Source organism: Xyrauchen texanus, chromosome 10 (assembly GCF_025860055.1).
Source record: "Xyrauchen texanus isolate HMW12.3.18 chromosome 10, RBS_HiC_50CHRs, whole genome shotgun sequence".
In the NCBI taxonomy this organism is placed as follows: domain Eukaryota; kingdom Metazoa; phylum Chordata; class Actinopteri; order Cypriniformes; family Catostomidae; genus Xyrauchen; species Xyrauchen texanus.
Genome location: NC_068285.1, coordinates 16,802,108 through 16,828,588, shown reverse-complemented (window position 1 = coordinate 16,828,588; position 26,481 = coordinate 16,802,108). Strand labels below are relative to the sequence as shown.

Here is a 26,481-nt window from a genome sequence, read left to right as displayed (position 1 = left end):
CTGTGAAAAACTATTCCACGCCAAACTCAGATCATGTTGTAAAATACATTACAATATAGCTTTGTAACATAAATAGCTAGTATGTGCCATACTTTAAAGCTTATAACCAGAGGCATTTCCAGCATTGAAGGACATCCGGGGCTTAGCCCAGACCATTTTATGCAAATACAGGGATCACTCGGAGAGTTATTTTGTTTTGTACAGTAACACTTTACTTTCAGTCAAAGTACATCCTAATTGTGTGAGACTTTAGTAGAACATAATATGAACTGTTGTGTATTGGTATATTACATTTTAAGTCAACAAAACTACTGTCATAGAGAGTTCAGTCAATCTCTTTTCACCTGCTCCTGTCGCTCTCCCTTCTCATCAAGTGTCGCTGCCTTTTTCTCTCTCCTTCCACCAGAAAGCTACCAGAGAGACAAAAGGTGTTTACATTATGTACACACACATACACTCTCTCTCTCAACACACACACACAACATACACCTCTTGCTGTCTATCTGGTGTCCTTCGCATTACTTGTTATATTTCACTCTCTCATCACTTGCTGCTGCTGCTGCTGCTCTCTCTCTCTCTCTCTAGTACTATCCTCGACTAACTCCTCCCTGAATCATCTGTGATGCAAAAGAACAGAAACAGCACATAACTTATTGCAAATCAGCTTCAAACAACTAATTCATCAAGTGCTACATATTTCAAATTGTAGACCAATACTATTGAAGAAAATGTATTGGGAAGAGCAGATCAGTGGGATTGCCCTAAGATCTATCATGATTCTTGAATTTCCATGTACATTACCATAAAGTCATCACAAAAGAGTTATATTATAGTGAGTAAAGTGAGGTAAAAAAAAATATTGAATATAATTAATTAATATTTTTTGACAGTCAAAATGATGTATAAGATAAGTTAAATCAATACATGAATGACTTTAGACTAAGTTCATTGACACACCATGGCATCGAACTGTATATAATTCTCCATGTTCATCTGTCAAAATCCTTTCATTAGGATCATTGGGATAAACAATGTTTCACTTTTAACTTTCTCTAAAGTAAAGTGACTGATTAATTGTTACCAGTTTCCATGCCTGATTCTGGCACAGCTGCTGCCTCCTCAGTCTGTAGCTCATCTTTGCTACTCTCTACAAAACCATTTAATCAAATCAAAGTGTATATTTACTATCAAACTAATATCACAAAACAAGTCACACCCGATAAACAAGGAAAGTATTCAGTGCAGTGGGATAAAACAAGTGTTCCTGGCTACCTACAGCATGAAAAATAGCAAGGTTATGTAGCCTACACTTTTCTAGAAATGCGATGATAAGCATGCTGGTCCAAATGCTAACGTAGCCTATGGTAATAACTAGCCTACTGTGGGTGAAAGACAGCCAGATGATGATCTTCAGACTTTAAGGACCAAAAAAAAAAGTGAATTCTTATCCACTGACTTCTTTCAGAAAAATCCTCAAAGCCTCATTTGTTTCATTTTTGCTGTCTTTCCTGCTAACTGCTGTTAACTCAGCACTAATAACATTAGTTGACGTCAACGACTGTGCAAGCTCCTCCCCTACATGCTGCATATTCAACAGAGAGGAAGAAACGGAGTTGCCCATTGGCTACCGACAGCAAAGGAACATATTCTATAGGCTAGATTATTTTTGTCTATTTTTCTATGTCTATTTTACAGGCTGTATGCAGTATGTGCAATGCCAATGCACAATGAAATAAGGCAACTTATGATTACGGGGGTTTACATAGGCTTTTGTCCGGTTTCATATATGTCAGTCAACTTTTCAAAATACATTCGGGGCTGAAGCTCCAGCAAAATCGGCTGACTGAAAAAAAATGTATGTCTGCTTATAGCAATGATAATTGTAAATGTTCATTTGCCTGGTCCAGTTCTTACTGGCAAAACTGGTTCATCCAAGCGATCATTAAAAAACAATGAACTGAAGCTGCTATAGCGAGCAGCCCCCTCTGTTGGTCAAAATAAGCAACACACTGTAGGCTTTGGTGCTTGGGCTTTCTTGCAATAATGTAACATTTCATTATGAATTTAGGAGACAGATTAACTCACCTCATTTTAGCACGCTATACCATGAATATTGCACATGGTGCACCTCGATAGCATCCCGTTCATACTAAGCTTACCATTTTGCTTACAGCAAATAGACTTTGTATCCAGTCAAATAACAATATTAAATAAATGTGAGAGACTGAATCATTGCCAACAAACATCGATTTTGGTTTTAAGAATTATTATTTAAGCTGTTCGCTCTTCATACCCCTACAAACCTTTCCCATAGACTGCAAGTGGGAAATGCTAATAAGGCCTATTTAAAAAAAAAAAAAAAAAGTATGTTATTAAGAAAATAATTTAAGCAATATGGTTTATAGTTCTTCTGGAATACTTTATTTTTGTTCAACACATAAATGACAGTTTGGATATGTAATGGATATCTATAGTCCCTGTTTTTAAGGGGGCATTATTCCTCTAAATTGTGGCCTTTTATCAGTATTTGCTACTTTAATTTATACTGTACATTTTTAAATGTGCTTATGCTATACAATATGTCAAGCTGTGGACATATCAAGGCCTAGATTAAATTCTACACTTTCAAGTCTCTCTTTTTCTGCTTTATCAAACATAGCTACACATATATACACTCCATCAAAACCTAAAACAAACACATACAAGTAATGACAACAAAGGGTCATATTCAACACATTGTGCACAATTGTACAGATACTTTATCGGTCTTCAAAAACATTACCATAAATGTTTGCACACATAAAGTCCATGGGATGATCCTCTCTTTTACACAATCTTGTTCATAATTTAATTTGGTTGATTTGTCTCTTAACACCAACAAAATCCTTCTCAGCATATTTCTCGCCTCTGCTAAGATTAGCAGATGATAAAATTAAAGTTTCCCATACAGCTTGTTTATAATTTTCCATACAGTTATGCAGTATCTTTTAATTGCAGTGGTTCTGATGAAGGAATGGGAACAATAATGAGAAGATGGATGAAGCGGTCTCAGAACTGGACCCAGTTTCCAGACGAGGGTTCTTGGCGTGATGCCACTGGAGCAACAGAGCTGAAAGAAAGGAAGAAAGAGAGAGAGATAACAGAAAAGGACATTTAAAAGCACCAGTTAAAAGCTGTGATATTATCTACATGTTTGAGATCAGTTTTATGAAAACTGATTAGCTAGTCCATGGTCAGGAATCAAAGTTTACAAAGACTTACAGTTTTATAATCGACTAGTCTATCGGTTGTTTGAAAGACTAGTCTGTGTTAAAGGTGCACTCAGTAACTTTTATCTCATACAGTGACATGACACCTAGTGGTGTGGATGCAGCATCATTAAAAATCAATAGTTTTCAGTTACAGATGCCATTGTAGAAATTCACTATTTACATTCAGCCATGACTAATTTAATCCAAGAGTGAAAGTGTCCAATAACAAGACGGTTACCGAGATTAAGCAAGTAGTATTCAGCTGATCATGTGATTCTAAAATGGCAGCCTCCATAAGAGCGCCCCTGCCTCATGTAGAATAAATCAGCTTTTATAGGGTTACTGATATGACTAGAGTCCTCAAATCATGCGAGTGGTCATGATTTTATACATTCGTTTCAAAATTACAACTAATTTCTTTAGGAGTAAACGTATTTTAATGGGGAAAACAATTACTGTGTGCACCTTTAAGGATAATAATGTATAATTAGGCTCCATTATGTTTTTACTGCAACTATTTAAGCAGTGTCAGACAGAATCTGCAAAACATTTCAATCTCTCCAAAGCACCTCACAAATACAGGAACATTGCTCACAGCAGAGCAATTACAGATTTAACATCTGACAGTTATCGTCCTGTTATGTATTGTTGATGCAGCACTTTGATGGTTTAAACAGCCACTTTTTATGCACCATAAATGGACTAAAAGGATTAAAGAGATGAACTGCCACTTGTTTACATACAAGAATAGCTGCCCAGCCTGCCCGGGAGCATTCCAAAGATGTCTGCCCAGTGGACTGACTTGCAAAAAACGCTCTCTAAGAAGTTCCATCTCTCAATTAATTTGAGAATAGCATCTCCCATTAAAACAATCACCACTAAAAAAAATATTGAAGTTAGTAGTGAACCCCACTTATTGGCACATTTCTACTAATAGGGTTACCTTGCGGAGCTAGAGAAGTCACCCCAAAGATCAGAGCTGGGGTTTGACTGAACCACTGTGTTGGAGTTACTGCTGTCCAGTTCTAATAAACAGGCTGAGAGTAGGGAAACAAAGAGATAAAAACAAAAGAATGTCATCGTTAAAATTTAGAAGCATTTTCTATGAATCAAAAGCTGAAAAATGTATTTATATATATTCACTGCATTCAGAGTAAGCCTTTAGGTGTTTATATTTTATATACTTAAACCACTGATTCATACATCAATTTTTTATAAGCAGTGAGTAACAATGGTGATCAATGATTTACCTGTCTGTGCTCCTCCCATGGGCTGTACTGTGTCGGAGGACTGGAGGTTATGATTGGAGGAAGGAGGAGGGGCAATCTTTCCTCCGGGAGGAGGGGGGAGGAGCCCCAGGCCTCCTGAGCTCTGTGGGCGGGGCTTGTCCCTTTTTTTACCTTGCTAAAAACAAAGAAACACACAAACCCTGTTAAACTATGATGTGTGTGTATTTCATATTAGGCCTGGGCATTGATTTAAATGTCCATATTCGATTCGGATTCACAAGCTTTCGATTCTATATCAATCAATATGGGTATATTTCATTTATAATGTCCACTTACATATGAAAGAAATTCTTGCCCAGATAATGCTGTTAATTATACTAGGAACATTCTAAATAGGTACATTATGAAAGTATTAATTTTACTAATTATATTTTATCCACATTTTTCATTTTGGTCACATTTTAGCATTTAAAAAAAAAAAATGAACAAATCCATGTTACATCAATAAATACGACATTATATTGCATATTATATCGTTTAGCGTTTACATGCATAATTTGTACAACTTACAAGTATTTACATTGATTTGTTAAATGTGCTAAAAGATGGTTCTGTCGCTTTAAGAAAAATGGCCGTTCTGTGAAGACCATCTGTAAATGAGCGCATATTAACAAGAGAGACTTGAACTGCTTTATCTCATCTGTGCTATGCGTGATTAGAAATATATTTGTACTTTTTGATCAACAACGGACTCTAAATAACAGAAAGAGTATTAAAAGAGACATTATTCAATGACAGACTGAATAGATCTCGCCTTTGGACACACACACACCTTTTACTCTCAAAACAGTGATGAACTTCTTCCCCATTACACTAAACAATCATTGGCAAGTGAAATCTGAACACCAACCAGCGGTTAATCCCAAACATTTTAGTCGCATAGCGCAAAATTTGGTTGCAAATGCAAGATTTCCTCTCATTGTAGTAGAGGGTTGCACATAGAGTAAAAGATCGACATTAGGATTTAAGAATCGGTATCGAGATTGTCCAAACGATGTATCGGAAAATCTATATTTTTGCCCAGTCCTATTACAAATGTGCTATATATTGTACTGAACATACAGTTTATGTTCTACTAAACTACAGGGCTATCAAGGCCATCATTTCATGATCTTGTTCCGTTTCAGTTTGTATTTTACCCCAATATTCAGTGTAATGGTCTGTCCCTCTTTGAAGCCCAGATCCAGTTTAGGTCCCGAGTCTGCAGCCTGAGTATCTTTGCTGATTTCATTCTCTTGTTTGACCCACCTTACAAGAGAGAGAATATAAAGAGTAATTATTATAACTATGCCCAAAGACAACTTTTATGCATATTAAATGAATGCATCCAATATAACAAAGATTCTTTACTAATGGAAAATCCTATGGACTATGACATCTTACAACTTCCATGTTTATTTTCTGAGAGGGACTCACTTGAAATGATCCTGCAAGGTGACATTAAAGTCAAACGAATCCCCTCTGTCCCCAAATCCAACTCCAATGAACGCACTCCGACCTAAAAAGACAACAGGATAATGCAGTCAATATCTATAACTGTATTATTGAACTGAAGTGCAGTCTGCTCACAAGCATTTCCTCCTAGACAGGCTGTGGAAATTGAGGTCAGCTTGAAGATGATGTATTTACCATTGTCATCCTGGATCCGGAGAACAAAATAGCGACTGGAATCACTAACCGTCTCCACAGCGATGCCTGGGTATTCCTGAACAGGTGCTTGAGCAAACAGCTCACCTAAGGAAAATGATTAACCGAACTTGTTTTTTAAGCACCAAACTCTCTTCAAGTCATCCAATCTTACAAGCATTCTGATTGATTTTTGCCAATCACTAATGCTAAATTCTACTATTTGCTATGCACATTTCCAACCTGAGACTTTGTCTTCCAGTTTGATATAAGCCACCTTCCCCTTTGCTGTAATGCGCATACGGCCCGTCCAGTCAGGTGTGTCCAGCTTCCAGTCAGCAGCCCTGTCATTACCACAGCAGCAATGGTATGTAAAGCATACAGAATAATGGGCCCATCAAAACAATTATTTGACACTCTGACTGGGTTTCAGGGCGATACATCTTTTGGATGAGCTCAACAAAAAAAATACAAAAGATTCTCAAGCTCATTGGGAGACTTATTACATTTCAATTGTAATGTATTAGAATAATACATACATTTAGGCTACTGTAATGCAGAGAAATAATATAATTCAAATTGTACAGTATTCACACATTATTGTATCATTGCTATAGCCAAATGCCTTTAATTCATAATGATTTTAATGAAGCCAAATCATTGTGTAAGGAGAGGAAAAGTGATTATTTGTCATGTACATAATATCACACTACAAAATCCTTAATGATCCTAAAAAAAAAAAAAAAAGGCTTCATTTTCTATATGCAAAATATTCTTTCAGATTTTTGGGATGAAATATGACACCCACATATTCACAACAGGCTTCATGTGATTCACCCGAATTAGTTATCTCTTGAGGTCTGAGCTTTTAGTCAGATGTGGGTGAAAACAGAAGATTTAAAGGAATAATTTACCCAAAAATGACAATTCTATAAATTCTCGAAAAGACAATAAATTCTCCTTCCTTCCCAGTAGGTGGCGATATGCACGAAGAATGTGAATCCCCAAAGGCAAAAGAAGAAGAATGTGAAAGTGGACATTTATAGTAAAAAAGTCTGAGGACATGGATTTAACCACTGGGGTATGGATTACTTTTGCTACCTTTATGTGCTTTTTTGAGCTTCAAAGTTCTAGCCACCGCTCACTTGCATTGTATGGACCTACAGAGCTGAAATTATATTCCAAACACCTTTATTAGTGTTCGGCAGAATAAAAAAAGTAATATAACTGAATATATATTGCCTGGGATGGCAAGAGGGTGAGTAAATGATGAGAACGTTTTCAATTTCGGGCAAACTAATCCATTAACCTCTTTCCACAATATTACTGTAGTTTTCATTAAATTTCAAATTCAGTAGAATTACAACACACCCTGAAGCTTCAGATAGGGTAATACAACTGGGATTTCAGGGAGGAATGTGTGTCACTGAGGCATCACATTTACTGCTGTAGGCAAGCTTTGTGTAGGACTGACTGATAATGCACTATATCATTTTAACCACACTTCTGCTTCACAAATACACTTACATCAATGAATAAACAGACAACTATTGACCCCACGATAATAATCCCATGGGGAGATGATGTCTCCATTTCAATTGCGTGGAAATGACCTGGAAACAATACTTAATTGTGCTAATTTGCATTTATTAAAGAAGCCCAAATCGTGAGGTTGCCATCAAACAAGCCATGCAACTGAAGTCACGGGATACTTCCCATGATATCAGCAGTATTAAATCATGAACCAATGACAACCCCCTTCTCTGCGGAATAATAGCCATTCGATCAATGCATATTATTTTTAAATCAATGCAACTCTCATTCGTAGCAAGGGCGGGAGACTGATACAGAGTATTTTAACAATATATAGGCTACAACACAGGCACCTACTGTGGGCTCAGGCCCGCACATCCTTTAATTCACCTGTATCCGCGATTCGACGCCCGCGGAGGGATGCGGTACACGTTGACATCTGGTTTTACGCACAAAATCGACTCGAATTCCCCATCGGACGCCATCTTGAACTTATTTCAGTCGATGCGAGTAATATTTCTGTCTTCATCCAATTTGTTATTGCGGGCCAGCCGCTTCTACAGGCATCGCAGCGTCAGTGACGTCAGCGATGCCTTTGGCACGAGCTTGAGAATCACGTATCACGCTTCATCAGATCTGAGGATAAATGGATCGACTCACATTCATGGGAATATGGCTCAGACCTCTGCAACCATGGTGTTGGGATTAGCGAATGTGTCATCGCTCTTTCGATATTTCAATGGACCATTCAGCAGATTTGATTTTGAAATTATATAATTGCTCTTACTTAATGTCGGAGGGCATTCATACCGAATCTGGTGCGGGGAAAAAATTCTCGCGGGTTTGTTTATCATTGGGTCTTTCAATTTAAACAGTACAGACACGCCTGCCTCATTATTACTCAGCGTCCAGCGCATTAGAGCCAGAGACAGCTCGCCACTCCCATCTTGAATATTCAATGAGGGGGCGTATCAGCTCTGTTTTCAACTTATCAAATTGCACAAAATCCGTCCCCGAGATGTCTGTTGTAGATCGTTTGATTTGGAAAGCGTCACAATCTAATAAACATCAACATAACATATAATATTATATTTAAAAATCTACTCATTTTCCTGCAACAATAAAACACGCAGCTTTAAATTATTATTATAATTTAAATAATAAAAAATAAAAAAATGCTTTAAAGTCTTAGTATTAAGCCATGAGGTCAGCGTGTGACGTTTCGGTCTCCTATTGGTCGCACGTCCCCTTGTCGTAGGCCCTACGTATTCACCAAGACCGAACTTTCGTACGCAGCGTACAAAATTTCCTCGCATGAGCTTACGTTTCCACTCTGCTGCATTCGGATGCGATTGAATGGAGTGTGAAGTGTTGTGTATCCGCCCCTTATTTCAGCATCCGAAAACTTAAGCAGCTGACTTGCTGCCTTGCTGCCTAATCAGTCAATGGCTTTAACGACAGCATTTTTGAATGAACACAACTCTTAAGGAAACTGGTCTCAGATCAGTTTATAAAGCACCTGTATTTTCATCCTACATCCGTATACAGCCTCCGAAGACAGCATTTTTCAGTTTTTGGCCACAGCCAACATCAGACACGCCCACTTCATGAATATGCAGTATCCAGCGGATGAGCGCCAATGAAAGATCGCCACTCTCATCTAATGAATATTCAAAACGTGGGCGTACAATTTCCCTTTCAAGGGAAATCTCCCAAACACGCCCACGTTATGAATATGCAGCATCCAGCAGATTAGCGCGTGTAGCGTGTCCCACAAAAGCAACTCCCACTTTATGAATATTCAGTAGGGATGCTTGTGCCGAATTAGTGTTTTGACAGGTGATCGCAAACGGAAGCGGAAATTTCCGCTTGGCTATGGAAAAGCCTCTCATCTTCTCTCCCGTCCATTCTCCCCAAAGGTTTGTAGATTACAAATATATTTATTGCATTTGTTGATCTTAAATGCTGTCGCCGAGCGGGCATAAGAAGCGATGTTAGATGTAATTCTTTAGCTGATGCGTGCATTTTCACCCTGTTTAAGGCGATGGCTCTCCGTTCAGAAAACCAATATCAGCTTCTGTAGGTGTCCGATTTCAGTCAGGGCACGATCGGACCTCAGTAATGCGACAATCTCACATGTATCAATCAATTTATACTATGACAGCGCGCTAGTTTGTTTCAGGACTGTCGGTCGTCATTAGATATTCTATTCACACACCTGTGAGGTATTTGCAGTCTGCAGCATTGGTAGGATGCGTTAATGCCTGCCTGTCATACTGCTGAATTTGTTACATTATTACATGAATTACATGTAATTTGTTCTCATATTTGTGGTGTACAGGCTGTAAGTCACCATAGGGAGAGAGGCACATGGACTGAAGTGCCTGTCTGCCACTGGGAAATTCTGCCATTCCTACATCCTTTATTTAGCAGGTAAGAGGAGCAAATAAATAAAGCATTGACAAGCCAAAATGTTTGTACATTTTGTTCAAAACTTAAAAAAAAAAAAAAAAGTATGATTTAAATCATACTAATTTCTTACCTTCTAGGGAAAAGTGCCGGACAAAACCACCATCATGACTCATTCAATGCTTCGGCGGCAACTGAAGAACCTTGTTCAGAACTTCTCTGAAGCAGAAGTCAAGGTACATTTTTCGAACAATTTCATTTGCATTATTTTTATCAAACAGTGCCCGCATACTCCTTTGATATCTCTTTAAATTCAATGTTCAATCCAATTCATGTTCTCTCTCCAGCTACGTATTAGGATCATTAAGTATCATACATACAGTATCAATATTTAATCACATTTATTCTGTTGTTCTTGGTATGCAATGCAGAACATAAGGATCTAACATTCATTTTGTTGTGACAGGAAAACTTTCCAGAACGTAAAAAACAATACATTTTCACAAACAAAACAACAAGTGTGTTACATGCACTTTAAAAGTTCGATTTCAGTCATACTAAAGCAATATTTTCTTTTAAAAATGTTATGTAAACGCATTCGTCCGACTGAAATCGTACACGTCTGATTTTTGCGAATTCGTGCCTACAGTAGATAATGCGATTTGTAGTTCAGTTCCATTCAGCATGTTTGTCAATCCATCCACAATATGTGCATGCTCCGAGAGACAGATGCCCCATCATCCCTATGCCCTATTTGCTTCAAAGACTTTACCATACACTGTGAGAGCTTTGGAGGACTGAAAGGTGTGTAATGTCTATTTGGAAATCACATTTTAAGTCATTGTTTTAGGGGGAAATTCAGTTTGAAGCGATCTTACAGCATGGTTTGAAAGAACATACACACACACACACATATATATATATATACAACTTTAAGCTCAGCTCTCTCTCTCCCCTTGGTGGTCTGGACTGCCTTTATATCCCTCTCCAACTCTCACTGCAACACAAAAGAACTGTTAGAGATAATTTTCCACAGGTGTCAATCCTTTTCGCTCACCCTCTCCTGGCCTCGCTCTCCACAGATGTCTCTCAGCCATGCCCCCATATCCCCACATGGCTGAGAGACATCAGGATTGTTCTAAAGAAACATTTTAGACAAGTGTGCACATCCAAACCCACACTGGGTACAGGTTTAGGACAAAATATAAATGTAAAGAAAAAAGAAGGATAAATGTCCACACACTGATATTACAGCTCCAAACTTTTATTGAACAAAAAACAGAGACGTTTCGACCTATGAGGTCTTCATCAGTCAAAAAAAATGACGAAGACCTAATAGGTCGAAACATCGCTGTTTTTTTTTTTAGCTGTAATATCAGTGTGCAGCTCTTATGTATCCTACTTTTTTTGTTCATGATTCTTTTCCCTTCGAAGTGTCCTACTGAGTCTGATTCATCCCGTTTGGAACGCAAGGGCACATGACAAAAGCTAGAAACTTTCATTTGTAGACGGATCAGCAGTCTGTAAGCCAGTCACACCTGTGACACATTGATGTGCTTCTAATTATTATTCCTTTGTCTGTATTCTACCCATTGACTAATCCTCTTATCTGTCTTCCATTTTAACACTCATAGCATACATGTCAATGTATATCACCCGTCTTTGCGGTAACATCAAACACAGGTACATCAGGGTAACAGGTGCATACTATGACCAAGGTTAGCATGCTACAGTTAGCATTTGCACCATGAATGCAGAATTTAAAATAACAAATTTTACACATTATCTACTGCATATATCTTTCAATTATCATCGAGTGGTTATAACAGCTTCTATTACTGATAGCACGTGGATGCATTCATAGAATGAGGCAGAAAGCATGATTTTATTGAATATGTCATTTGAAGCAAATGACAGATACAGATGAAGAACTGTTCAATACAAACAAAAAACCTTCAATTCCAGTGCTCGCTAGGGAAGATATAGACAAACAAAATATTGTATTAATCAATATTTGTCTTAAAATGTTTTATGCTTTACACAGAGTTTCTAAGGAATATCAAGTGAAGCAAAGCAGAGTTCATATAGTTAGAACAATCCAGGTGAAAATTGCATCGTCTTCTGCCTCCGACCATCACCATAAACATTTACATTTATGCATTTGGCAAACGCTTTTATCCAAAGCGACTTACAGTGCACTTATTACAGGGACAATCCTGCAACCTGGAGTTAAGTGCCTTGCTCAAGGACACAATGGTGGTGGCTGTGGGGCTCGAACCATCATCCTTCTGATTACCAGATTACCAGTTATGTGCTTAGACCACTACACCACCACCATTCCAAACACAATGGATAACATACATCTGGTTAAGAAGCTAGTTAGCCGAATACTTCAACGTGCTACTATGTCAGCCGAAAGAAAATCAACCGGGAAAACATCTAAGTCACTTCCTCCGCTGACGTCCTATCCTCAGCTATTCAATTATGCACGGTGTCATGTATACTTGTAGAGATTTGGAGACTGTAGCTCGACAATGCGAAAACCTGCAGAAGCTCAATTGTAACTTCCCATGTAAATGTACTCTATGAGTTAATGATGAGTGCTTCACCTTTTGTGCCTGTTGGATCCATTGCATATGTAGGTTCGAGAAGCGACCTCTAATGATCCCTGGGGGCCTTCTAGCTCCCAAATGGCCGACATCTCAGATTTGACCTACAATGTGGTGGCATGTAACGAGATTTTAGCCATGCTCTGGAAGCGCCTCAACGATGACAAAAATTGGAGGCATGTGCACAAGGTGAGTGAATGAAAAAGAAGAGGTAACAACAATAACAGTTTTTGGTTTTAATAGGAGTGAACAGTCTACACACCTCTTGCTTGCTTGGCGGCTCAGAATGATAGAATATTTATAGCAAGTGATCGTTTTTTGAGACTGTATTGCACACCCGATCGTGTTACCTGATCAGTGGCTGGCTTTTTCCTGTCAGCAGGACCATTGCTGCTGTCTCTGCAGAGTTCGATTATGTAAAGTCTGGATTTTCCATTCAGGTTTTGATGATGTGTTTCTTTTTCTTATGTTTACCTATGGCTTTTGCTTTTGTGGTATCTTTTGTTTTATTATATAGGCTGAGTTAGAGAATGACAGATTGAGTTACACTCCCCTGTATCATTTCTGTGTCATTCCCAGGCCTGGATCCATAGGGACTGTAGCTAATGTTAAATGAAAAATGTATTTTCCTCTACTAATATAACATGATAAAAAATATTAGAAGTAGGGCTGTTGGTTTAATGTGTTAATTCAGTGCCATTTTATATATATATATATATATATATATATATATATATATATATATATATATATATATATATATATATATATATATATATATATAATTACAATTATATTTAAAAAATGCAATTAATCATGCCCCTGGGACGGGCTTTAAGTTTCACCTTCATGTTTTTGCGAGAGTCAGTCAGCAGGGCGCAGTAAGTGCAACTCCAGATGAACAGTGTATATGTGTCCTTATTAAAGAGCTTATAATATGTGCCTCGGACATATTGATTAATTCAGTTGCAAAATGGATTGCTGTGGACTGATGGCCAGTGATATGGCCATATGTTCAATGATATGGAAATAAACAATACATTGCCTTCTAAAACCACTTTTTTTGTTGTTGTCTAATCAATGCTGTACTTAACCTTAACCTGTGCTTACTTAAGTCTGATTAAATTATCGGAATTATTTTATTTATTATTTATTTATAATTATAATAATGTAATTAATTAATCATTATATATTTTATTATTTTAATTTGAGGAGGCTGCTCAGCAAATATTGATATATGTGATTCATTTCATTAATCATATCATTTAATACTTTGACAAAAAAAAAAATGTATCGATTGACTGCACTAATTATTTGGAAAAGACCTGTAAGTATTTTCCAAGCATGTACCAAGTTCAAGGTACATGTATCAAGTTTCTCTCTCTTCATCTTCAACAGGCTTTAACTCTTCTTGAATATCTGTTGAAAACGGGCTCTGACCGCATCCCCCTCCAGTGTGTGGAGAACATACACGTTATCAAAGCACTAACAGAATACCGCTTCACTGACAAGGATGGAAAGGACCAGGTAATGCCAAATATTAGATTGTCTTTGACACTCGTTACATTGATGAAAATTATACAGAGGTTAAAGGTCTTGTAAAACCCTTAGGGGGTGAATGTGAGAGAAAAGGCGAAGATAGTGCTCATACTGATCGAAGATGAGGACAAGCGGAAAGAAGAGAGAGATTTCGCGTTGAAGACGAAAGATAAGCTGACAAAGGCTCCCAGTGGTAAGAGAATTGTGAAACTCTGAATGCTTCTGGCAAACCTGCACAAAGAAGTCATGAAGCATTATTTTACAAGTCGGCCCTTGTTGAAGGTTTCCTTTTATGCTTATCATATGACTTGCATAAAATGAGCTTTAAAACCCTCACTTCAAGAGTTCATGTTGTGTTAAAGTTTGGTAACTCTTTACATTCCAGTAAACAATGTTTAATTAAAGGGATAGTCCACACAAAAATGAAAATTCTGTCATCATTCACTCACCCTCATGTGTTTTCCGAACCCTTATGATTTTTTTTACTTCTGAGGAACACAAATAAGGTGTTATGAAGAATGTCCATGCTACTGTTCAGCTTCTTGGCAAGTGGAAAGATCCAAAAGGACAAAAAGCATCAGAAAAGTAGTGAATGTGCACTTTCGTTGTATTTCTCACCCCCTGCAGTTTTATCTTAAACCACTAGGGGCATACTATAGTATTTTGTTATATTGTGTACTACTGCATTTATCGTTAAATCACTCTCCCAAATATATTTTTGTGCCTCCATATTTTTTTATTTATTTATTACCTTTTGATTCCTTTTTTATCTGGTTTAACTCTTCCAATCTCAGCGTCCTCCACTACAGGTCCAGAGAAGGAAAAGCCAGAGATTCTACCGTATACAGGGCTGCCTTCCCTGGACAACATCCCTTCAGTGGCTGACCTAACCGCCGCTATGGCCAAGAAGAAGGAGGAGCAGAAACGTCTGGAGGCCGAGAGGAAGGAGGCAGAGAGACGGGTGAGGCAGACTGACTAATTATTCAAAGAAACTTTCTTTTTTTTAATTTAATTATTATTATTGGGTTAGGTCTCATTTGACTGTTATCAGACTTTCCTAGTTGACATATAGAAATGTATGGATTCCACCCTCAGGCAAAGGAGGGTGACACAGAGCCAGATCTTTGGGAACAAGCATCAATAGTAGCACCTCCATCCAACTCAGATCCCTGGGGAGCCCCATCTGTTGCATCTAATGAATCTGCACCTGCTAGTAATGACCCATGGGGTGGATCTGCTGATGGGGAAAGTGACTCTCCACCTGCTTCTGGGGATCCATGGGGAGGATCTGCTAATGCTGAGAAAGCTTCTTCACCTGACTCCAATGATCCTTGGGGTGGATCTACTAACACAGAGAAATATTCTCAACCTGCCGCCAATGATCCATGGGGCGACTCTTCAGGAATATCAGAAAGTCTGTGGGGGGCTCCAACAGATGCGCAGAAAGACTCTGAGCCTGTAAAGTCTGATCCCTGGGGGTCATCGGCAGATAATGTACAGGATTCAGCACCTGGAAATTCTGACCTCTGGGGGGCGCCATTGGAAGCACCATCATTCAAGCCTGACCCTTTCGCCAATCCTTTTGGTGATAGTTCAAAAGCAGATAATGACCCTTGGGGTACAGCAGATTTGAAAGTAACTAGATCGAACAGCAGGCCAGGTACAACATAGCTTTTTGTAGAGGTCCAGCAGTAATGGGTCTATTGCAAACTGACAATTAGATTCAAATTTATTTAACTAAAACATAGACTACAGCATGAGCAGAAGTATATGTTGTTTAAGTAGCATGTCAGATTTTTTTCACTTGTGTGTGTGTGTGTGTGTGTGTGTGTGTGTGTGTGTGTGTGTGTATATATTTATATGTATATATATAATACACAAAACACTTTTGAAACACTTGACTGAAATGTTTCCCACGATCTTAAAAATCTTTTGATCTGAAGGTGAATACTTAAATGTTTGAAATTAGTTTTGTAGACAAAAATATAATTGTGCCACTATATTCATTTATTTCATTATAAAACTAAAATGTAATTTAAAAAAAGTTTTATATATATATATATATATATATATATATATATATATATATATATATATATATATATATATATATACAGTATATATACACCGATCAGCCACAACATTAAAACCACCTGCCTAATATAATATTGTGTAGGTCCCCCTTGTGCTGCCAAAACAGAGTCAACCTGCGTCTCAGAAAATCATCGTCTGGCACCAGCAAACATGCCACGGTCCAAATCACTGAGATCAAATTTTCCCCATTCTGATGGTTGATGTGAACATTAACTGAAGCTCCTGACCTGTATCTGCATGATTTTAAGCACTGCTCTGCTGCCACATGATTGGCTGATTAAATAATCACACGGATGATTGTTGGTGCCAGACGGGCTGGTTTGAGTATTTCTGTAACTGCTGATCTCCTGGGATATTTACACACAACAGTCTCTAGAATTTACTCATCATGGTGCCAAAAACAAAAAACATCCAGTGAGCTGCAGTTCTGCTGATGGAAATGTCTTGCTAATGAGAGAGGTCAACAGAGAATGGCCAGACTGGTTCGAACTGATGAAGTCTACGGTAACTCAAATAGCCGTCCTGTACAATTGTGGTGAGAAGAATATCATCTTATAATGCTATTCTGAGATGCGGGTTTGTGCTATTTTGGCGGCACAAGGGAGATCTACACGATGATAAGCAGGTGGTTTTAATGTTGTGGCTGATCGGTGTGTGTATATATATATTCGCATATAATACAGTACATTTTATTACCCCCGTTCACGCAGCTTCTTCTCCGCTCACCGTAAATGATCCCTGGGGTGCCTCATCTGCTCCAACTAATGCGATGACAGCTGATGACGCTTTTGGAGATGGAGGAAGTTCAGATCCATGGGGAGCGACTCCTGAGAACAGCAACGGAACAGGTTTATTTTTCTTTTTGATTCTTGGATCTACCTGTCCTTAAACATCATGTAATAAATACTGTGGTTGGTCACTTTATATGTTGGTCAGACCTTCTCTTCCTGCCTATGGGGGCAGGTCTTGGCCAGAATAAACTGAAACTGGGATTGATTTTTAGCTGATAGTTGTAAAAGTCTGGCTACATTTTCTGATGTCTAATTTCATTCTTTATTGTTCCTTTGTTTGACTTTTTATAATTTTATACATATTAATTTTATGCTAAAAAAGCTGTGACTTCTAAACTATCATTAAAAAATAATTTACAATATAATCAAAATAATAAACATTTAATGAAATAGATAATCTAATCAAAACAATAAACATAAAATATAAATATATTAAAATATAATTTAATCAAAATAATACATATATAATATAAAAAATTATATATATATATATATATATATATATATATATATATATATAGTTATATATAGTTATATATAAAAAGATGAACAAAAGTGCTCTGAAAAATACATTTTGTTCATATAACCAGGCCAGTCAGATCAAGGCAAAGACATAAAACTTACAAAGTGGAAGCCAATGAAACCTCAAGATAAGTTGTGTGAAACAGTTTGATACCATTATATGTGGTGAAATCAGTGCAATGGGTAGGGATCATGTTTGATCATTTGAGCTAAGGTTTCTTTTTCTCTTGTTCCAATAGCACAGCAAAGGTCTTTTTTTCCTATCCACAGGTGACACTGCCACTAAACCTGTTGATGAGACCAAAAAGCCAGCGTCCTTCCTTGGTGAAGGTGCTTCATTGGTGGACTTTGACTCTCTTATGTCTGTCAAGCCCAAACTTAAACAGCCCCCTCTCAACGCCATCTCTGCCTCTACTCAAAAAGCCCAGGGTAAGGATGGCTGAGAGAAAGAGAGAGAAAGACATTGACTACAAAAGCAAGAGAGAAAGGGACACTGTATAATATCTGTTTATTTCTGAATGTTTGTGATCCAGTGTTTTTCAAGCCTAGAGTTCATATAGTCATAACCTGTATGTAGATGATGTAGATTTAATCTCAGCTGCTTCATAAAAACACAACCTTCTTTATCCCCACCTCTTTATGCTTTTTACTTCTCTTGCACCCTGCCTCCCATTACCCATCATCCCTTTTTTGCTTGCACACTTTCAACTTTTGTCCTTCCCAGGCTGTTTGCACGCTACAGGCATGACCAGGCCATCGAGCAGCAACATGTCCAATGTGGCCAGTTCTACTACACTCCCGACAAATCAAAATGATTTTGGTTTTAACTCTATGATGCCTGGTTCCAATGCCCCCCTAAATACGGCCCCCAGGGTACCTGTTTCCCACACGGTGTCTCCAACATCTTTAACAATGGCCAACATTGGTTTTCCCATGGTAAACTTGTACAATGCACCAAAAATTGTAAGGCCTAACACTGCAGAGACTTCTGTTGGTGACCTATCGTCTATGTCATTCACCGGAGTGGTTACCCCACGAGCTGGAGTTCCACAGCAATCTCCACTAGTTTGGGGTCCTGGAACTGGGACATCTGGTAAGGGAAATAACATTTTTTAAGTCCTCCAAACATCATCCATTCATCGCTAACCTTCCCTTGTCCCCTCCCCCTTTATTAATCCCAATTTATTTTGTGTGTGTGTGTGTGTGTGTGTGTGTGTGTGTGTGTGTGTGTGTGTGTGTGTGTGTGTGTATGTGTGTGTGTGTGTGTATAAGTGTGAGCAACCCTTTAAATATCAATGCCCATTGATAAACTGTACAGTTTTTTTCCATTCTGGGAAGAAAAGCATGCGTATCCTGGCCTTTCCAACTAGATGGACTGAGAGAAAGAAGCGGGTGTTTTATTTATTAGCTCTTTATCCAGTATGTTATAGAATCCATCAAGGTCCTGTATGTTGGAGTTTTTAAGAAAACTTAACCAAAAACCTGGGATTTCTACTGAAATTATTTGCCAGCCAGTGAGCAGATTTGTGAAAGTCTTGAATAGCGTTCCTTGGATTACTGATAACAGCTGGATAAACATTATCCATATAGCTAACCAAGTAATCCACATCTAAAGATGGGATCAGTGCTTAACAAACAAATTACATGAAGTAAATCCTACTGTTGGGACCAGAAGTTTCTTCTCTTTTAATAACCGCTGGGATCAAGTTGCTTAGACACGATGTCGGATAGGCCACTCAAGACTCGCGCACACACATTTGTACTATCGGGGGATATGTGCATCATGTCAGAGCCTACTGTCTGTCAAACATACTGTAATATTTCTACTCCTGTGAGAATACTCTCTTATTCCGTTGACACCCTTGAAAAGGTTTTTAACAAAATGAGTCCATTTAGTTTAAGATTTTGTAGAAAAAAATGAGTCTTAAACATCTAATTTAGTTTTACTTTTATTATTTTAACCTGGTTTTCATCATGAAAATAGCCATCGAAGATGGCGTGGCATTAAGAAACAAACAAACAAGCACATTTATGTATTTATTTGACGTTTTTGAGTGTGATTTGGTTTGGATTCGATCATTATTGTAGTTGATATCCAAACAAATCCAAAAGGCAACACTACATTCACACTTAAGTGACAATCATGCACAATGTTTTTGCTGCTTGTTTGGAAATGTTGATCTTTTATTCAATTTCAAGGTATTTAATGGTGAGTAATAGCATCAGAAGTTTGTGGTAAATTGTAAAACCTCTAAATTAATAGAATAAAAATATTCTTATTTTCTCTGAGATGATGTACTGTATCTTTTATATCACATTTTGCTGTCTGATAATTGTTGCAAATGTATTTATGTATTTATTAATTTTCCCTAATTGTATTTAATCTTTTTGATTTTTCTTTATATTTATTCTGTATTTTATTTGAAGGAAGAGATTGATGGAACATGTGCAAAAGTAAAAAAGGATAATACTTCTATTCTTTATTTGGATGAAACATTCAACATGTGTCTTCATTCATACGATATTGGTTTTATTTTCATTTTCGCTCTATACATTTGCTCTATACAAATGAATATATATATTTATTCTACAAGTTATGGTAAAGCTGTGGTGTTACCTGTGAAAGTGACAATTTAAGAATAAAGTGACAATATAATGAAAAATGATGTCCTGCATTATTATTTACCTTAAAGAAATAGTTCACCCAAAAATTACAATCGTCATCCCATCCCAGATATGTCTGACTTTCTTTCTTCTGCTGAACACAAACAAAGATGTTTAAAAGAATATATCTGCTCTGTAGGTCAATACAATGCAAGTGAATGGTGAACAAAACGTTGAAGCTCCAAAAAGCACTCCAAGCATAAAAATAATCCATTCAACTCCAGTGGTTTAATCCATGTCTTCTGAAGTGACCCAATCGGTTTGGAGTGAGATCATGATTTCAAGCTCAATTACACTTCCTTGTGCTTGATGAATGTACAGAGCGTTAGATGGCTGATGTCACAATTTATGCTGAAAAAGAAGTTGATTTGATACCGATTTGATTGATTCGTAAGACATGAATTAAACCACTGGAGTAGTATGGATTACTTTTATGCTGCCTTTAAGTGCATTGTTGTGCATCAACGTTTTGGTCACCATTCTCCTGCATTGTATGGACCTACAGAGCTGAGATGCTCTTCTAAAAATCTTCATTTGCGTTCTGCAGAGGAAAGTCATACACCTCTGGGATGGCATGAGGGTGAGTAAATAATTAGATCATTTTCTTTTTTGAAGTTGTTGTTGAACTATTCCTTTAAGATGTGATATGGTTCATTTGTCATAGATTAATATGACAAAACCCAATCCATTAGGACACAAATTCAGTTCAGATGTTTGCAAATACATTCAACTGAATTTGTTTGTACAGTGCTTTCAGTATACCCATCAACGATTCCAATTCAGCTTTACAGAAAACTGTGTATGGAAGTATATTACAGTGCCTTAGTTCCCCCTAGTGTGCAAGCCAGGTATCGACTGTACATCTGACTGGTATTAAGAGCAATCTTATTGCACTACAATGTTTTAACTAACAGGGGGATCAGGACATGGGAACAAGATCAGAAATTATCTTGGTGAACACCACATAGCATTATACTTTAAAGGGATCTCCTCCTGGTATATGTTCAGGCTCTTCACTTCAGAATGTTTGGCACATAAATATTAACATTATTTATTTTATTTAGCAGATGCTTTTCATTCAAAGCAATTTCCAGCACCCATGCAGTTACTGGTAAGATACACTATACAGTCCATCCTAAAGAACAATGAAAAACTGCCCTTCTTATTGGTTGAACACAAGGAATGTTGTGTGATGGAAGCAGGTGTCTGACTTGAGTCTGTGTCTCCGTAATAATTTACTATGGCTCTTTCTTATTGTTTTATTATTAGTATTTTAGTTTTTGTGTAATGTTAAGTAATTATTTAGCACTCTCCTCTTTACCTTTTTTGTCAAGTATAAATTGACAGTATTCTGTCTTTTTTATTTCTTGCATTTTAAGTTTTACTTGTATGCTGTTAATGCTTTGACAAATCAAATGTACACATATTTGTCATGCTAATAAAGCATCTTAAAATTGAAAAACTAAGAGAGAGAGAGAGAGAGAGAGAGGAGAGATTTAAATGGAAACTATATAAAGAGACAGAACTGAAGGAACAGATGGACTTGGGCAGATTAAGTGAAATCTGGGTGGGTTTGTGATGAACATTCACTTAAGAGGGAGAGAATGAATAAAAGAAAAGACAGTCAGTGAGATAATAAAAGTGAAGAGACAGAGGTACAGTGTTATAGCCAACGTTGCAGCTGAAAAGGTGGGTTACATTTCTGTCTTTTACGGTTCTGATCAACTTTGGTGTATATGTTTATATATTATACTTCATATTTTGATATGATAGTTCTATGCTTGATAACAATAATGCTTGACACACTTTTATATAAATTGATTTTCTACAAATGTATTTTTATGTGTGTGAATTTTTCTTTTCCTTTGTCTAACAATTTACTCCTTTCCTGCACGAAATTGTTGGTTAATATTCTTGCAAAAACAATTCCTTTGAATTATTTCACAGCATCTGTATAATAATTGTAAAGGTTATGCACATAATGCTCTCTATTGTCTCTCTTATGATGGCCCTCATGCCATCAGAAGTATTTCGATTCTTTTTAAAAATAAAAATCACTGTGTCTTAGTATTTTTTTGTAAATAATGAATAATATATAACTAATAAATCTTAAATAAGTGGTTATGTAATACATTAGATAATGCTGTATAGTTAATGTAATGCAAATATTGAATCTATAGATCAGGCTTGGAGATATTTCTAATTAATGACTTTATAAAACATAACCTGTTTTAATATTATGGTCTGCCATAGATGTCTGGAGGACAACAACGGACCTGGAGAGACAGATGTACCTTTGTTTTAAAGATTAACTGAGATCACGAAGGATTACAAAGAAATGGATGTTGGTGATTAAGACATGGAATAAGCAAGAAATTCTCAGAGAAGTTTAATCTCTCCAAGAAACCAGTCCAGGTGAGAGATGGCAAAAATAAAGAGAAGAACAAGATCGTTTTTGATTGCACGAGTTAAGATTTCTGAGCTAAAAAAACAATAACAAATTACACATTTTTGTGTCCATCAATGGATCACCTCATTTACAAACCTCTGAGCATTCAGCATGAAGATATTTGTTGAGCTTCAGTCTCATCTCCGTTGACCTTCTGGGCACTCGGAGAAAGTATTTTGAAAGTGCTGCAAATTCATTAGTTGTGGATACTGTGTGCATACACTGGAAACAATTATATACAACTATATAAAACTTTGTTTTGTTGTTGAGACATTTAAGTTAAATCAAAGTTGTGCCAAAGTTCAAACCTGTAGTGATAAGTCCATTGCATGTTTTTGTCCAATATCATCTGAACTACTGATGTAGAAAACAGAGTTGAAATGACAGAAATGATTGTGATCGTTTAAATGAATGTTGTTCGCCCTATAACAACATTGTAAAGTGAAAACATTTTACAGTGTACTTCACATTGACACTAAAAACATTGACGTGTATGTTTTCAGCCCTTCACATCTGTCTCATTTTCTTCCTTTTCTCTCGCTATATTTAAATCCTCTGTTCATCTCCAACAGTTTCTTTGCCTGTTTGCATCTCCAGTTTCTGCTCGTTTCCTCTGCTCATATAAACTCCTCCTCTCTTGACATTTGACATCAGCTCTCTAGTTCAGCAATCAGATTTTCCCATACACAACTGTCCATATCTTGAACTCCCTTTCCCTCTCTTCATCTCTGTTAAACTCAACCATACACAGAGCTTCTATTTTAATACTTATTTTAGTGTCCGAGTTGTCCTTTTCTCTCTTCTCTCCAGTATCAAGTTTTACAGCATCCTTTCACCATGTTGGAGAGCATGTCTCGGAGGAATCGCTCCTTGCTGTCTCTCTCACTGACCTCTCTGGCCCTGGCGCTCTCTGTGCTGGCCTTCTGCACCTCATACTGGTGCGAGGGCACACACAAAGTGGTCAAACCTCTCTGTTTGTCGCCTGTCAAAATGAAGAACTGTGGACAGAACAACAGCCAGCCTTATGCAAGTGGTAAGGAGTGTGGCTCCATTACGTAATGGTGGATATATAAAACGTCAATGGATAGCTCACTTTAAATCACCCTCATGTTTTTACAAACATTACAAGATAAAGAAGTCAAACAGGTTTGTAATGAATACGTTTTCAAATCTTAAGTAAAATCAAAGTTTACTGCACTTTTTCAACCTCTTTGAATGTAATTACAGATGACAAAAGACCAGACTAGAGTACTATTTACACAAACATGTATCTCCTCCCAAGCACTGAAATCTGAAACTCGTCATGTCGAGCTGTTATAAACATCGATGTGCTGGATGAATTGCATGTTTATCTAGGCTTGGGATCGATGCCTTTTACACACCTCAATAATCAGACAAATGTATTGATGATTCTTGATCTATATATATTTTTTCTGATATAAATAGGGCTACTCATTGCGCAATAGTCTTTGTCTCTTTATACATATTTCTCAACACAACGTTAGTAAAGTAGAAATTAGAAATGTTGCTGTTAAAACTTGTGTTCCATTATAAGATTCCCATGGCTATCTGGCTCCTTATCAAACCCTTAGTATTATGTCCCTTTCCAATAAGTCACTAAAATCCTCTCACCACTATACCTGACTCCTGTTGCTCAGAACACTTTCACTCACTCGCTGATCTGGTGCCTTGTGATTGTAATAGCATTATATATATATATTAAAGGGGACCTGTTATGCAAAATTCACTTTTACATGGTGTTTGTATAAATGTGAGTCGGTAGTGTGTGTACACAACCACCCTACAATGTTTAAAGTCCGCCCACAACTCTTTCTTATATTTCTGTCAATCAAAAACAGTGTCAAAATGAACGGTTTTCGTTTCTGCTCTAAAGTGACGTCACTTAAGAGCAGGCCTCACCCACGACTGGTGACGGACTCCACCCTACTATCATAGATCCTCCCCTGAGTGATCTACACACAGTCCGCCATTTATTTCTGCGCTGGAGCAGATACAGAGAGAAGAATAACGTCTCAGCGTCATAAGTGTTCTGTTGTTGGCTGTAAAAGTGAACATCTTCATGTGCTCTCGGAATCAGAGTCACTGAAGACGCAGTGGAAAATATGGACTGGTAATCTGGCATATACCAGGCATTTTTCTGGTGGGCTGACGCACTTTGGGGCCGATCAGGGGCGGACTGGGCATCGGGAGAACTGAGTGGGCTGGTGGGTCATCCGCGAAACGGGCCAAATGGGCCACAATAAGCTCAAATGGGCCACCGCGTTATGCAGAAAGGACCACAAAACGGCGCCGCGATATGCAAAAAAGCAACTTTTGGGCCAGTTGCAATGTAAAAGCCCATTTCTCTTCCCAGTCCAGCCCTGCCTGAACTCCGGTATTTACGCTGTCAGTCATATAGGTTCTGATTAGTTGTTGCTGTAGTAACTGAAGCACGAGCTGTAAAAAAGGGGCATAATAGGTCTCCTTTAATATGCAGGGTTGGGAGGGTTACTTTTGAAATGTATTCCACTACAGATTACAGAATACATGCTGTAAAATGTCATTTATAATGTATTTTGCTAGATTACTCAATGTCAGTAACGTATTCTAAATACTTTGGATTATTTCTTCAGCACTGGTATATTTATTCACTTGTTTTGACTATAAAAACTGCCAGTACAGTCAGATAAAATACACATGATAAAAATACATTCTCTGAAAAACCTAAATATCTTATGCTGTGTTGTTTCTAAAACAAGATCAATCAAATTGATCTTGTTTTAAGAAGTTTTAGATATTTTTACAGGAAAACAAAATTATTATCAAAATATGATTTTTGCCCTAATATCAAAGGTCTTACTAGAAAAATTAATTATGATCCAATGTGAATTTTCTTGATAAAAAATATGATCATGTCTGGTAACATGTGCATGTAAAATGGCTAGAAATAGCATTTTAGCTTAACATAAAGCTGACAATTTACACAAGGATTATTTCTATTTCTTCTGCTCCAAACTTACTTCAAACGTACTTCTCTGTCTGCTCGTATGAATGTAACACATCATAAGAAAGTGTTTCACCGCTGTTCAAACGCACTTTGGATCTCATCATTTATATGTATAAATGTTTTCCATCTGAAAGGTCTAAATATTAAATGAAAAAAATTACAATAAAATGCAAAGTAATCTCTTCAGTAATCAAAATACTTTTTGAATGTAACTATATTCTAATTACCAACTGAGGGTACCTCAGCACAGCAGGGCAATGGGGCAGTGGCTTGGGCCACCCTGTGCATGTCCCTCTCACAAACTATAAACTTAGCTAGACTTAGTTATTAGCTTCTTGGCCTGAGGTGAGTCAATTGATAATTTTGTATTAGGGTTCAAAGCTTCCACATTTGTAAGTTGTACCTGTTTACTGCATTTCTCTGCAAATCCCTGCCATTCGCCATGATAGATTCATGTGGGATTTTAGATTGGTTGTATTCTCAGAGTTCTTCTTTTTACACACTATATTTATTTTCGTGAAACCTATTAAGGCAGACAACATTAAACGGAAGGCCAACTGACTGTGAATGGGACAGTACAAAAATTGGGCTTCTAATTTAAATGTTAGCTAATGCATGTATAATGCATCAAAAATAACATGCCGATTAATAATCAAATCGATGTATAGATATTTTAAAACATTCCTAATAACCTATAC

The 26,481-nt window shown here is 37.3% G+C and overlaps 3 protein-coding genes across 4 annotated transcripts in view; 2 read left to right on the top strand and 1 right to left on the bottom strand.

The window, feature by feature from the left end:
• Positions 1-2,413: 2,413 nt before the first annotated feature.
• LOC127650759 (adaptin ear-binding coat-associated protein 1-like) lies at positions 2,414-8,282 on the bottom strand. Its single transcript, XM_052136378.1, has 8 exons — positions 8,090-8,282; positions 6,410-6,510; positions 6,170-6,274; positions 5,957-6,038; positions 5,680-5,788; positions 4,502-4,655; positions 4,195-4,288; positions 2,414-3,109 (listed from the first exon to the last, which is right to left on the bottom strand). Exons 1-8 carry the CDS (start codon positions 8,182-8,184, stop codon positions 3,049-3,051), a joined length of 801 nt encoding a protein of 266 aa, XP_051992338.1. The 5' UTR covers positions 8,185-8,282; the 3' UTR covers positions 2,414-3,048.
• Positions 8,283-9,519: 1,237 nt separating this feature from the next.
• On the top strand, positions 9,520-20,302 carry LOC127650810 (epsin-1-like). Of its 2 annotated transcripts, XM_052136447.1 has the most exons (11): positions 9,520-9,618; positions 10,041-10,132; positions 10,249-10,344; positions 12,751-12,906; positions 14,116-14,244; positions 14,329-14,449; positions 15,051-15,217; positions 15,352-15,916; positions 17,061-17,198; positions 17,934-18,092; positions 18,388-20,302. In XM_052136447.1, the coding sequence occupies exons 3-11, from the start codon at positions 10,276-10,278 to the stop codon at positions 18,777-18,779; spliced, it is 1,896 nt and encodes a 631-aa protein (XP_051992407.1). In that variant the 5' UTR covers positions 9,520-9,618; positions 10,041-10,132; positions 10,249-10,275; the 3' UTR covers positions 18,780-20,302. The 2 variants fall into 2 exon arrangements, with proteins under 2 accessions (XP_051992407.1, XP_051992408.1); XM_052136448.1 differs by having other exon boundaries at positions 17,934-18,530.
• A 2,404-nt stretch (positions 20,303-22,706) lies between these two features.
• LOC127650996 (germ cell-specific gene 1-like protein) overlaps positions 22,707-26,481 on the top strand; it is an 8,287-nt gene continuing 4,512 nt past the window's right edge. Inside the window, exons 1-2 of the mRNA XM_052136689.1 lie at positions 22,707-22,742; positions 23,587-23,809. Coding sequence (XP_051992649.1) covers positions 23,614-23,809 — 196 coding nt within the window. The 5' untranslated portion in view covers positions 22,707-22,742; positions 23,587-23,613. The remainder of the gene's footprint in view (positions 22,743-23,586; positions 23,810-26,481) is intronic.

Coding starts and splice junctions, on each gene's coding strand:
- LOC127650759 (XM_052136378.1), bottom strand. CDS start 8,184: ATGGCGTCCGATGGGGAATTCGAGTCGATTTTGTGCGTAAAACCAGAT. Junction 6,039..6,169: donor CCGGATCCAGGATGACAATG/GTAAATACATCA, acceptor TTGTCTTTTTAG/GTCGGAGTGCGTTCATTGGA. Junction 4,289..4,501: donor CATGGGAGGAGCACAGACAG/GTAAATCATTGA, acceptor CCCTACTCTCAG/CCTGTTTATTAGAACTGGAC.
- LOC127650810 (XM_052136447.1), top strand. CDS start 10,276: ATGACTCATTCAATGCTTCGGCGGCAACTGAAGAACCTTGTTCAGAAC. Junction 12,907..14,115: donor ATTGGAGGCATGTGCACAAG/GTGAGTGAATGA, acceptor CATCTTCAACAG/GCTTTAACTCTTCTTGAATA. Junction 15,218..15,351: donor GGAAGGAGGCAGAGAGACGG/GTGAGGCAGACT, acceptor TTCCACCCTCAG/GCAAAGGAGGGTGACACAGA.